The 15064-nt window shown below is 32.4% G+C and overlaps 1 protein-coding gene across 1 annotated transcript; it reads right to left on the bottom strand.

The window, feature by feature from the left end:
* Positions 1–9157: 9157 nt before the first annotated feature.
* LOC111407714 (receptor-like protein kinase HERK 1) lies at positions 9158–12687 on the bottom strand. Its single transcript, XM_023037356.1, has one exon. It carries the CDS (start codon positions 12140–12142, stop codon positions 9656–9658), a length of 2487 nt encoding a protein of 828 aa, XP_022893124.1. The 5' UTR covers positions 12143–12687; the 3' UTR covers positions 9158–9655.
* Between the last annotated feature and the right edge of the window lie 2377 nt (positions 12688–15064).

The raw sequence follows: 15064 nt of genomic DNA, 5'->3' as shown, positions 1-15064 counted from the left end.
TATCACGTAATGTTAGATATACTGGTGTTAAATACTATTACCCTTCCTTTAAACCACATCCCATTTTCATTATTAGGAATCTTAACCAGTACTCCCTTCATCATTCACAAAGATAGATTTAATTTTTTTTCACACACATTAAGAAAATATAAATAATAAAATTGGAATATAATTTTTTTTTTTATATTTTTCCTAATATATTCCTATATTAAATAATGATTTAAATGAGAATAATTCATGTTTGTTAATAACAAAGAACATTAAGCCCCTGTTTGGAAGACATTTTTTTGGTTCATTTTTCTATCGTTAGAACCAAAAGCAGCATTTTTTTTATACTACCAATACACTCTTATGTGGGGTCCAGGTGACCAAAAAAGAGTCCAAAAATTACTTTTCTTCTTCCAAAAAATATCCTCCAAATAGGGGCTAATTATGGTTGTATTATTAAATTAAAAAAATAAATTATACTATCAACAAGGAAACTAAACTATAATTTGTGACAAATAAAAAAAAGAAGAAGCAAATATATCTTTGTAGGACATAGGGAGTATATTATTTTAAAAGTCGATCGTTAGGAGTGAACATAATTTACCTTAAACTAAACCATTTAAACGATTTGGAATTTCAAATTAAATCAAACTCTTTCACTCTAAATTCAAGCAAAAAATTTATTTATTTATTTATTTTTTGTGTCCAACTAATTCAGAATTTTTATTTTCACACTTGAGGTTAAGGATTCAAAAATTAATGCTTCCTTCATCCACCCCACTCAAAAAAATGAAATAATAATAACTTTGGAATTCAATTTAGTTTCAAAACAATTTACATAACCACACAAAATAAACATCTTTCAAATGAGTTATACCATTTAATATTAGTTTAAAATCCTGATACAACGAATGAAATGAAATACATAAAAATTACAATACATCAGTAAGAGAACCATTTACACCTTTCGAAAAGTTTAGGGTTCCAACTGGAATTTTCCTTTATTAAAATTAAATGCCTGTCGATCTTTTCTTAAAAACATATCAATTATATTAAGGGTGTGTTTGAGCTCCATTTTTTTGGAAGAATGGATCATATAATAGTGATTTCTTTCAGAATGTGTGATTCAATAAAAAGTGTGGAAAATTTTTAGATGTAAGTGTAAATTTATTTTACTGAAAGAGTATGTAGATAAAAATAAATTTATAGAAAAATAAATTTTAAAAAATGAAGACGGGTTTCAACATTTATACCGGTCAATTAATTAATATGACTTGTCATCCTTGCTTAGCATAAGTACTCATGTAAACAGCACTTAGCATAAGATCAACAGGTTTTGTGAAATTGCATAATTAAGTAGGGCTCGATTTAAAATTCCTCAAAATAGACACTAGTTCTATTTTTAAAATTGTTTTTTGTAGTATTATAGTTTTCACATGTTAAAATCGTGTTATCATCTAATATATAGTTCTACCATGATTTTTGATGGTTAAAAACACGGGCAGACCCAATCGTTTTGTATTGTAGAGTCAAAAATTAAAATATAATTTTTTTAAACAACGCATCATTAATGAAAATAAATCAATACACTACTACAATTGGAGCCTACATATTTTTATCTTTGTATAATTACATCATTAAACTCATAATATACAACAATTGATTTAATGAATAATATCCTAAAATCATTTAAACAGTATGAACTACGAACATTAAGTGATCTATGTCAAAATTTCAAACAAGATAACAAGCAATGGGTATTGGGATTGGGTCGATAATAATTCTTAAATCTCAAATTCGAATGATTTTTAGAATAAAAACATGTAAAATCAAGCAAGTTGCGTGGTCGATTTGTGACTAGGATCGAAGAAAAAACCATAAAATTAGCACAAGTAGAGTGGTAGTAGTGGGAAAATATCAATGGTGATCTCGAACTCTCGGATGTGTCGATTATTCTCTTTAAGGCTTACAACAAACTGCATTTGGGAAAGTCTAAGCTTCTATTTGGTGGGGATTAATATTAGAGTTTTGATTGATTTTGATAGAAGTTGATGAAATGTGTGGTTGAATAGTAACGAGGCTCAAAAAAATTATTAAAATTAATTGTTGATTTTAACTTTGATTAAAATTAATTGTTGATTTTGACTTTGATTAAAATCTAGATTTTAAACGATATCAAACAGAGGCTAAAACTAAAATAGAGGTTTTTACGTGAAGAAGCAAAGAAAAAATGGGCTTGGGCAAGTAAAGTACCAAGTTATAAATGGGCTTGTGCAATTGGGCTTGGACAATGGGCAACATAATTCATTTCGGTTATGGCAATTGGGTTGGGATAAGTTATAGATTTCAATTTCTTAATTTACAGATTTCAATTCATAAAAAAAAAAAAGAAAAAAGAAAAAAGGAAAGAAATTTTTGTGGGGTCGCTTGATCTCACATGACTCCATGTGGGTCTGTCTATGGTTAAAAAATGAGTATGAATTAATTATCTTTTACTTTTGTATGAAATGTAGTAGAGTAAAACAATTATGCTAAAGTAACATAATGGTTGACATAATATCACATGGTATTCCATCATTAGATAATTTTAAACACAATAAACATCCCCATCAAATCATCTATTGCAACTGGAATTAGGTCACTGCATCTGTTACAATTTTTTTGTCAAAGTCAAAATCCTGTGTAAAATCTTTTATCCTAGTAGAAAGTAAACTTTGATTATAAGACCAGAATGATTATAATATTGAGCAACTATATTACAATGTAGGATCATAGGTGAATGATTCCTCAAGTGTGCACAAGATATGCTAGACTAAATGTATGTTCCCTACAACAGAGATAGAATATTCAAATTCTAGAATCTCTCGATCATCTTCCCTTTTCTCCATAGTGCAAGCTTTAGATAAAAGAACGTTGTGTGGTTTTGGAGACGGATGTCACTCATAAAGTGACCAAAGCACATAACAATTTTCTTTTGTTGCGGAGTTAGCTTAAGGTTCAGGTTTGAAATCATATTGGATTTGTATAAGAGATTGATACTATGGCTGAATCTATTACCATAGTTGATAAATGTCATTCCCAAAGAGAAATATATTGAAAATCGTTAGAGAAGTTATAATACATAGTTGCATATGTTCAGCTTGAATTAAAAATCGAGTAATATAAATCACACATTGAAAATTCTAGAACAATAAGTAAAAACTCTAGTAGCATAATATCTACACACATGCATGCCACCACGTTATTGTTATTTAGTGAGATAATAACCTAAATGGTCACTAAACTTCTCAAAAGATTTTCACGGGATCATTGAAGTTTAAAAATCACCCAAATTATCATTAAACTTTGTAAAAGATTTTCACAGGGTCACTGAACCTTAAAAATTATCACATTTATCACTAAACTTTGTAAAATATTTTCCAGGGGTCACTAATTCATGATCTCCTATGAAATCTTTAGAAAATATTTTGTAAAGTTTAGTGATAACTTGAGTGATTTTTAAAGTTCAATAACCCCATGAAAACTTTATACAAACTTCAGTGACCATTTAGGTTATATCTCGTTATTTAGTACTTGCCATGTTGAAACTTCGGCAGCATGAGTGAAAATATGCTGTGCAAGAAAAAAAAATGAAATTACGATTCACATATTTCGTCACATGGGCACGTATATTACAGATGAAAGAAAGTAAGAAAGTAAAGAATGATGTGAGTTGCTCACTTCTCAACAAATACATTAAAACAACTTATGCACCATCCCTTAGTGTCGGGGAATGGTGTTTCTATAACAAAAAAGATCCAGATACTCAATTTGCCACGTAAATGTTCAATGTTACTCGTACATGATAATAGTGCGATAATAAGCCGTTATAAGCTTCGAATTAATACAATCCAAGTATATTAGGATAAATTCTTATATCACATAAGCTGGGGATTGTCTTATTATGCACAAAAGAGAAATGACAGCATTGTGCAGGGGCAAGCAGAAACAAAGGAATATATAAGATTGATCAATATTTTCCTAATATGTGGTAATGAGTTATTGCATGTTTACCGCTACGAAATATAACAAATATATATGAATGTATGGTTGGACATACTATAATGTACATTTGTCCTAAATTTTGGGCATTTTTTCTCGGAACCGGATTGGAATTAGATAGAACTGGTCGGTTCGATTCCGGTTCCTCTATTAAAAGAGTCAATTTTGGGACTATGGGTCGAGAATTTATCGTTTTTGATTAGGTTCTCGGTATTACCTTAAGAGCCAATAGTGAGGTTTGGTTTTCCTGAATTTCTCTTTTTGTTAGTGTATTGCACCACGAAGTATCGAATCTTTAAAAATTAGACCCCAAAATCATTTAACATCAATATAGTTTTTAGTTCAATATTTCATAATAACTCAAACTTCTCGTTGTTTTCAAAGTGATCGGCTATCAAGAATCAAAATCTTTGATGGCTAAAAAAGATAATAGGGTTATAAATGCTACATACATTTTTTAATATATATTATTCTATGAATTTTCTTAAGAATTAATTTTATATTTAGATTTTATCGTTTATGCTGCATTTTATAGTTCATGAATTTTTTCGCATTTTATGATTCGATCTTGAGTTTTGGAATGTATTTTTGTTTAATTGAATTTTTTTTTGTTACAAGAATATCGAGTGATTTCATACTTTATTTTTGTCTATTTTCAATTTGACAAGTAGTTTTTTATTTTACTTTTATAATTTGTAAATATAAAGAATAAGATTAGATCGAATCGAAATCGGGTGGTTTGGTTCCCATTTTGTTCCATAGTTGGATAAGGAACCAATGGTTTCATTTCTACAATATTCATTGGTATACAGTTTAATTCAGTTTCCTTTAGAACCGATCCGAATCAGACTACCTCCATTCCTATTGGAAGTTAATTATCAATTTTTTCTTTTTAGAAGTGGGGTCTAGAACAAACACATCTTTATGCCTCTTGGTTGAGTTGTTTTTTTGGGTCATTGTGGCTCCTGGATGTGAATGGTTAGAATTAGGCGACCCGTGAATGTTGTTCATTCCATCCGTCAAGCTGCTTATTGAACAAGTGATAGTATAACTTGAAGGAGTTTCTAGATTTTCATTTTTGGTGTCTAGCAACTCCATTGATGGTGCAGTATGGCATGACTACTTGTTCTCGCTGGATCCCATAATTGGAATGCATTTTGGTGTTTCCATCTAACTTGATGCTTGGTGTTGGAGCGGAGAAGCGAAATTATCCAGAAAGTAATTTTTTTTAATTCAATAAAGAAGACCATCTAGATATTCACAAGTTTATTGTATCAATAATAAGGGATTCAAATTTTTTTACCTAAATCAATAGTCAATTCTTGAATTAATTCGTGATTTCAACTTTGTGATCACGAACTTCCAGCTTTTAATTACAAGAACTTAATGTTTCAAACCTCCAAATCTTCTGTGGTATCCTCCAAAGTCAAGACTATACTGGTGGGTGAACAATTTTTTTTTTTTTTTTAAATTAAACTAAGAAACTAATTCTTGATTTGAATAGTTGATGAAAGCAAGAAAAATAATATTTTCTCTCATTTCCTTTCTCCAAATTTGAACACATCTCTCGAAATTTGAACATTATGGAATTATGTATTATGATTGTCGTAGGATTTCTATTGAATCTCATAGGATGTTTATGTTCCATCTAATCTCTGTTTATAGAGATGGAATACTTTCAATCATTGTACAATAATAATTCCACATTCAAATAAGAATTCTGATTAAAATTCAAGTAGGAGTTTTAATTAAAGTCCAAATCCAATTAGTTTACATTTAACTATATGTGTAGTCCTAAAACTTCAATTACATTATAATTAAGTTTACAACTTTCATAGTAATTACAACTAAGTACAAAACTTTATTGTAATTACAATTAAGTCCAAAATCATTATAATTGCCGTAATTAAGTTCGAAATCTTTATAGAGCTACCACAGGGACCTAATTGGATATATATTATCCAAGCTCGAATAATTAGATTATATCTAGTCGACCATAGACCAACTAAACTAATTATTAGTCATTGTTTTTCCATTAAAGGCGAATGATTGAACTCTTGGAATATATAAGATCACAAAAGTCAATAAATATATATTATTTTCTTCTGACCTGCCATATATGTATTTTATCCACGCCTGAAATTCAATAATTAGGTACGAGTACAAATGACCTTTGCCCTTGTAATTATTTTTACTAACTTAAGTATCATTTTCTTTAACGGTTCTGTGAACTAATAACAGATATTGAAGTTTAGCCGTCGTTAAACATTGATATCAGATTTTAACTGTTTAACATAAAATACTTAACTAGTCACTCTACCCATTTTTCAGATTGACAGTTCCTGACACGAATTAATGTTCTCTACTTCGTTTATCTTCAAGTTTCCAACTCATCGAGATATTTGACCAGGGAATATCCTATTTGTACATAATGCGGTATTCATCCCCTCACATGGAGGGGGAAACCCACTTTGAATAAATTATCCACTGTCTTTATCAATGGGTGAGATCAACTTAATTGGTCAAAGGGTGATTTATGATGAAAGTGGATAATTTATTCAAAGTGGGTTTCCTCCTCCATGGGGGGGGGGGGGGGGGGAGGTAAACACGTTATGAACATCCTAATGTACGCGTAGTATCACTCTTTGACCAATTAAGTTGATCTCAATCATTAATAAATTAAAAAATAGTTAAAATCACGAAAAAAATATACATAATCCTGTCAAGAAATTTAAATAAAATACATAGCGGAATCTGATTCTCTGCATGATCATACTATAGAATTAAACTCGACGTGGCTCGTTCATTACACTCAAAGTGCACTACTGTCACCTTTAACTATTTATACTATAAGGACAAATCACAAATCTCAATAGTGAATCAGCTAGCACTACAATCTTTAGTATAAGTGTCAACTTTTATACATTGATTGTGACAAATAATTTATGAACAAACTATAAGTGTGTCACACTGTACTTCTCAATGCAAATATCCAACTTATATTATTACAAGTGATCACAAGCACTTTAATTCGCATGCTCAATTATACATAATAAATAAACAAATAGAATCACAATTTTTTATTATAAATTATTATTTTATCATGCAAAATATACTATATGAGTGGGCACACAACCCATCAGTCAGTGTGTAACCTCTCAAATAGGATTTTAAATGTATGTTATGAGGTAGATATCGTCAAGAATAAACTTTTATAGAGGTTGGAATCCTTGAATCTCTCGACGCATATCTTCAAGGGATTTATATGGATCGTGATGCAAACGTTAAAAGGAGTGATCTTTAGGCTAAGAATTGATGCGTGTAACCAAATCGAAGATGAATTTGAAGAAGAAAATATGTTGAAGACGATTTTTGGGAGAAGATATTTTGTGTAATAATATTTGGATTAAATTAGGGCAACGTTAATGTGCATGAATTTGGGATTTGTGCCCCAATCGTGAGGTTTAATTGAACGGGAGTGATCAACGGATCATAGTTAAATTATATTGGTTAGGAATGTGTAGATATTTGTAGGTTATGTTGTGCAATTTCCACTTACGGGTTTAAAGGGTTAATTTAGTGGGTCTATTAATTAATTTTCACTTTCAAGCTCTAGCACCTTACATTGTGTTCTTCTTCGTCATTTTCCTTTTTCCCTCTTCCTTATTTTATTTATTTTATTTTATTTTTCATTCAATTGAATTGGGTCTATTTTTGTTTAAATTGGATAACAATTGCAACATTTTGAAGAGCTATTTCTTTATTTTTTATTTTTTTGATGGGTCAATACCAAAAAGTTGATGAATTTACGTAAATCCAAATAAAAAATTTCAGTTCAATTTTGTGGGCTTGGCATCTTTTTGTTTTCCCTACAGAGAGTGATGTATGAAGACAAAAGGTCGAGCGTTGAATGGTCGAAACGGGATAAAATGGATAGTAAAGAAAAAAGTTAAACAGTCAATTTAAAAAAAAATAAAAAAATAAAAATTTAAGGGTGAACTGATCAAGTTTTGACATGAACCTTTTTTAATGCGGAGCATCGTACAATCCAATAATGTCTTCTATTTTGACTCTTCGGTATGCCTTTTTTGAAAAATATGATTTTTAACGATGTGAAACAGGTTTTAAATTTAACTTTAATTTTTGGTTTTTTCTACTTAGAAAGGTGAGTGCAGTTATTACAAGTTAAATGTGAGAACTATGTAATACTACATGAAAAAAAAAAAAAAGTATAAAGAACCAAATTTATTGGAAGAATAAGTTCATGCGTAGCAAATTAGAGAACACATTCTCTAAAAATTAGACATATTATCGACAGATGAGCCAATCTAAACCCTAATCTTCATACATATGTAACTTCTGTAGATTGCTATTCCTTTAACATCAACACCATCTATCTTATAGAGAAATTCGAGTTCCACCTTCTGATTCTCAAGTTAATGAATAATGCATCTCAACTGGGGTAGTGATGACTGCAGCAACTTCATAAACAATGTTGTAAATCAAATTGGAGTTGCGGACTGGAAAAATAGGGTAGCAGTCAAGTTATATGTTAAAAACTAAAAAGTGAAAACCATATAAAACCACCCAAAAACCGGTGGCTCGCTTAACCTCAAATTTTTAGTATTTTTTACCACCGGTTCATCCATTTGACTCTTGACTCTTCGAATCATTTAGCTCTTAACCCCTTTCTATGGCCGGACCTGTTGAAGTATACTGAACAGCCTATTGACTTGGTCTGATTACCTCTTGAAATCACTATGTTCATCCAGTTTAATCGAAGACTTCTTGGTGCCTAATGAAATGAAAGCTAACTCCATGTATTTTCTTCAGAGTCGATAGGGTTTAATCTACTATATATAGCAATTTAAAGAGTAATGTTATTTAGCATCACTAGTGTCAAGTACCAGTCTAGGTGGCAACTAAAATCTTATCTTTTTTCCTTGAGTAGATCTGTAACTTAAATATCAAAATGGTCATTCCAAGGCACCAACTGTCCTTTCACCTATTTCTATGAAGGTATGAATCCCATGTCAAATGTTGACTGGAAATGCAACTTTCAAGATCTCATATAGAGAGAGGCAACCTTATGCAATTTCTGAAGCGCAGTAAGTATCATGACGCTCAATAGTAAAACCATTACAATGTATCATTACTACTCAATATAAAACTAGGCAGAAGCTAGTCATCTAGAAACAAAAGAACTCATTATATCGAGAACAAAGGCATCCAACACTAAATATGAGCCATTCTGTCAAAGAATATGAATGCAATAAGCACACATAGTAAAAACACATAGCTAAAAGTGAAAGACAGCTCAACGAAAGTTTCCATAAATTTAGATTTGGCAGGATAACTATGGAAAAAATCCAACCTTCAAATGATTGATTGCTAAATGAAAGATAATCACCCTTCGATGTTTCAAATTTGACCAGCAGAAACACGCCAAAAATGGTAGTTTTCTGCATTCAGTCATCTACCCTTGAATTTTATCAGTTAAAAAAACTCGAGTCATTGGAACACCTGCAAGATTATCCACACTCAACATTCCAAACTCAGCAGCTGAAGAGAGTGTCTACACGATTTAATTCACCGACTTGTAGAGAAAACTAATCAATGACAGCAGTCATCGACCCTCGGACTTCACCAGTTGTGAGAAAACTCGACTAACTGAAACACCCGAAAGATCATCGGCACTTGAGGTTTCAAACTTGGCAACAGAAGGGCTGGCATCAACATGATTGAATTCACTGACTTGTGGGGAGAGCTGCCCAATGACATTGGTACTGTTCTCTTCGGGATCATTGTGAACTGTTGCCTCTTGAAGTTGAAGAGCGTACTCAAGATTCCACAACACATCCCCCATGGATGGCCTGTCCACCCCGAAATCAGCCAAGCATTTCTCTGCAGTTTCTCCAAACTTCCTAAGGGAATCTGGTTTTATTTTCCCCACGAGGTTAGGGTCTATGATTTGATCTAGCTGTCCTTTCTTCTGCCACTTCATTGCCCATTCAGCTAAGTTAACCATTTCCCTTGGAAGAGAAGGATCTATTACGGGCCTTGCACAAAGAACTTCCAACAAAACAACTCCATATGAGTAAACATCTGATTTTTCTGTTAGTTGTTGCCTTCTGAAATACTCAGGATCCAGGTACCCGAAACTCCCTTTAACTGCTGTACTAACATGGGTTTGATCAAGCTCAGGCCCTGTCTTAGAAAGTCCAAAGTCAGCAACCTTCGCCATAAGATTCCCATCGAGCAAGATGTTTGCAGACTTCACATCACGATGAATAACTGCTTTGGAGTCGCCTGTGTGAAGGTAGTGCAGTCCCCGTGCTGATCCAATGCATATCTCAAGCCTTTGCTTCCAACTCAAATTGGGAAGATTTGAACCGTATAGATGGCTTTTGAGGGTCCCGTTTTCCATGTATTCATAAACTAGAATCATCTCGTTCTTTTCGTCACAGTAACCAATTAATGAAACCAAGTGACGGTGCCGGAATTGTGAAAGCATCTCAATTTCAGTTCTGAACTCTGCTAGACCTTGTTGGGATCGGCCATTGCCTCTCTTAACAGCTACTTTTGTACCATCATTTAAAATCCCCTTGTAAACCTTCCCAAAGCCACCAATTCCAATTACCCAACTCTCATCAAAGTTGTTTGTTGCTTCTTGAACTGCAATAAAAGGAATGCGATAGCTCATGCTAGAACCAATACTAACAGTAGTTCCATTTGAGTATTTGCTACCCATGGTAGTTTCTCCATTGATGGATATAGGAACCCAGGTTCTTGAACGGCGAAGGCGCTTTAGTTTTCTTCTTCTGTGCATGATAAATAGTAAGCCAATCATCACGAAAGCAAGTAGGACACCAACGCTCACACCCACAATCACTCCCAAATTCTTCTTGGAGCCTGGAAATGTTGGTAGAATGGCTGCCCCACCAAGGCTACCTCGAGAATTGTTCATTTTCATAATCTCCAATCCATTTAAAAGGGCATCAGGGTAAGCACTCCGAGGAGAGGGGCCAATACTTAAAGTAAGGTTACTTTTATGAAATGATGTGGTGACTAAGTCCATATAATATGCAGTGGCCAACTGGCCATCACTTTTTGCACTTAGTTCAAGATCCTGAGCTACAAGGAATGAATCAATATAAACATTAAAAAGAAGTTGATTAGCAGCTGCACTCACTATGTCGCAAAAGTGCATTCGGATCAAGTATTGAAAGCCCGGATCCACAATGAATCCCCATGTCACATTGAAATTGCTATTTTGATCACTTTCGGAGTTCATCTTTGTGCAAGTTCCATACACAGTCGGTGGAGCAATATCCGGTGTTGGACCCCCTTCAGGATACTTAACAGCTGAAATCTTAGATGCATTTGTGGCAAGGTTTGGTCTTAGCAAGAATCCTCGGTCAGACACCCATGTTCTCCCCAACGTGTCATTCTCTAATGAAACAAATGGTCCACCCATATTTACCCTTGCAACTGTCTCAAGAGCCTGATTCACCAGGCCATTAAATGCCCCCGATGGATTGAAAAGAGAGGCATCGTCCACGATGAGGGAATCAGGTACCGAGACAACTTCCAGAGCATTAATATATGCAAACGAATTACTTGAAGGGGAAAAGGTGATTACAAGATCTCCAGATGTTACATTGACTGAAAATTCTTTAACCGTAACATTCTTAGGACTGAAATCACTAGCTAGTACAGTTGTTTGGGCGAAAACAGAGAATCTAGCCGACTTCATATCATAATTCTGATAAACAAATGGATAAAAGTATAGTCGGATCCAGTGCCTCCCTTTCTGGCTAATCGAAAACGTATACTTTGATGGTCCTGTAAATATTCTAGCAGTTCGAAAAAGCCGTGAATCCTCGGACGATGTGATGCTATTCAAATTGCTATCAGCCAATACATCTTGTGGGGTTGACAGGAATTTGGAAGCAGATTTATCAGCTACATAAATGGTATTACCCACAGTAACATCACTAGAGGATCCGCAACTTACATGGTACTTATCAACAGGATCAAATCCAACAGAAAAGCACACCAAACACAACACGAACACCACCCAGATTGAAAATCTCAAATCTCGATAACCCATATCGCGAAACCAGATAAAAATTGCAGCTATAAGTTCAAATAATATTATATAAACTAGCAAAATTACGAATATTTCTGCACCAATAGGATAAAAAATAAAAAACTCATTAAAGAGAAGTATAAAGGGAAGGAAAAGATGACACCTCTGAGATAATCTGAGCTCTAAGAGAGAGAAATTGAGAGAAACCCATATTTCTCGTCAGCAGAAAACGCCCTTCCGATAGCAAATTAACAGGTGGAAAACAAGAAACAAAAGTTTGTGCTAAACAGCAAACAACAGCAAATTAACAGGACGGCATCAATTGGAGAGCCATAACTCCAGATATAAACAGGCAGAAATATCTTTTTGTTTTTTTTTGAAAAAACGACAGATTTATGTTTCAATAATGCGTTCATACACATATGTGAGGCAAGATAGTGCATGAAAACAGGGTCAAAGGTGAACACCTACGCGTATATATGTGAATGGATAGGTGGAGACAGAATATAGATAGTAGGTTAGAGAGGGACCAGAGTTGAAAGTTTCCAGCTGTAGTAGAAAATGGGTAAGAATGGACTGAAACTACGGTTTTTGACGGTGGAACATTGCAATTGGGAGAAAGTCTGAGGCTGTGCGCTTTCGGGGGTCATTTTAATTTTACTAACTGAAAAGGGATGAGTTTGAATTTTTAATATCTCGACAATAAATAGGATCAATAAAAGGTAAAATTATACCTCTCATTTAATGCTACACAGATTAATTTTTTTTTTAACCATGGGTGTTCAGCCAACTTACGTACACCTCGACTAATTTCACGAGACTCTGGAATTTACAGTCGGATACTCACCTCAATAACTTTGAGGGGACTCGAACTAGTTACTATTGGAGAGCAAATGTAAGATCTGACCATTGAGCTACACCTCAAGATTTACATAGATTGATTTTTTAACACGTATAGTGCCAAACGACGGTACTATAAAAATTTGGGGGTGACTACGTAGGTTAAAATGTATTGAAATTTGATAAGTTAGTGGTTCCCAATCTCTCTCTCATTTTCAGAATATTTAAAATCAGCCATGGATTACAAAACAATCTAAAATGATTATTCTTGATTGATTACAAGAACGAATTATGAATCTATACGCATATTCATAAAATTATGAACAAGCTTTCAAAATATAATTGATTTTATCTGACATTTTTGATAGAGTTGTTTGTAAGCTTGCAACTTCACACAATAAATTGAATGTAGCATTATTTATGTCAAATATTTGTATATTTATAACATAGAATTGGTTTTAATATACATAATGGTAAAGTAAAATGCGAGTTCTCCAATTTTGACATGAGTTGTATTTCAATGAATCATCTACAATTTGGTGTAATCCGATCATCCTCTTGAATTTGTTTACAAATATGATCACTAATCTTGAATTTGGTGTAATCTGGTCATCCAACTTCGATTTTTTTAATTTTATTATTATTTTTTTTACAAATTTAACCAGATTAGTTTAAATATCTAAGTCACATATTATGTTCATTAAATTATCGATAGTGCAACATGATTAGATTTTCGAGCACATTTGAAAGTAAGTCTAATTGCATTAAATTGAAGATGATTGATCAGATTTCAAGCAAATTGAAGCTAGTTAATCTAAATTCATCAAATAAAAGATGAATTATCCGGCAACTTTGCACAAAATTGGACGACTCATAGTCATTTAACCTTAAAAATCACACATTCACGTGAATTTTAAATTAAATTCAATACACTCGACTTAAGCTCAAATTTTGTAGACAACAAATTTGCCTCAATTAATTTGCATTTTATAGCCTAACACGTTTGTGTGTGTGTGTCTATATATATATATATATATGTTTGTGACAACCCGGGCTGAATGTGTAGAAAAAGACGAGGACTAGAATTTGAATCAAACCTTTGTTTAATGTTTGTTTTGAACAGCTGGAGATTGACGCTCCACTTGGAAAATTGGCTGAGAAAGTGCACAAAAATTGGACGGGCCAGCATGTTAACATTCTGTCACAGCCTTTTTATTTATTACTTATTTTAATTTTAAAAAATGGTGTGTATTATTCTCCATTTGGTGGGAACTTGTATGCATGGTTTGACAATTAGTTGTTAGTGATTTCTCATTTTCGAAAAAAAAAAAAAAAAGAAATTGATTTGCCCTAATGTTTGATAAAGATGTCTTGTATTAAACTTGTTTTTAACTTGATCAGTCCTTTTTTTAAAACTAACTTCAAACTTGCAAAAACAATAAATAAAATAAAATAAAATAATAGTAAGATAAGTTTTCTAAATCAAATTAGTTCAATAATAAGTTATTTTGGGGAATTTACATAAATGTCACTAAAATTGAAAATGTAAAAATAATTTCCATTTGCACCAATTTCTTTCAAAAATGTCACTTTTTTGCTGCAAAATATCCATTTTACCCTTTGTGACACATTTTTAGGAGCAATAAATGCTTGATTTGAATACAATTAATGATGTGATGTGATAATTTGTTTAATATATTTTAAACATTTAAAATATGATTATTATATTGTATAATATGAATTTTTGTTATAAATAGGGGGTAAAAAGTAAAATAAAAATACACAAACACGTATGAACACAGACCCTACCTTCTTCTTCACCATCTTTATTCCATCATTAACAAGGGAAAGCTATTGATCAATCTCAAATGTGAGCTACTAGAATTTTTTATTTTTATTTTCATCTTATAGTTTACTACTTTAAATGTTAAATATAACATGGTCATATTTAATTGAATTTTTTGAATCTCTTATTCATTGATATGTTTTAATTTTGATATATTTTTTGAAGGGAAAAAAATATTAACATCCTTTAGAAAATGTGAAGTATTCTATATTTGATAAGACATTGAGTTATTCCTTATTTATTTGTGGGAAGATATT

Source organism: Olea europaea, chromosome 13 (assembly GCF_002742605.1).
Source record: "Olea europaea var. sylvestris chromosome 13, O_europaea_v1, whole genome shotgun sequence".
NCBI lineage: Eukaryota > Viridiplantae > Streptophyta > Magnoliopsida > Lamiales > Oleaceae > Olea > Olea europaea.
This window is presented reverse-complemented; position numbering and strand designations above follow the sequence as displayed.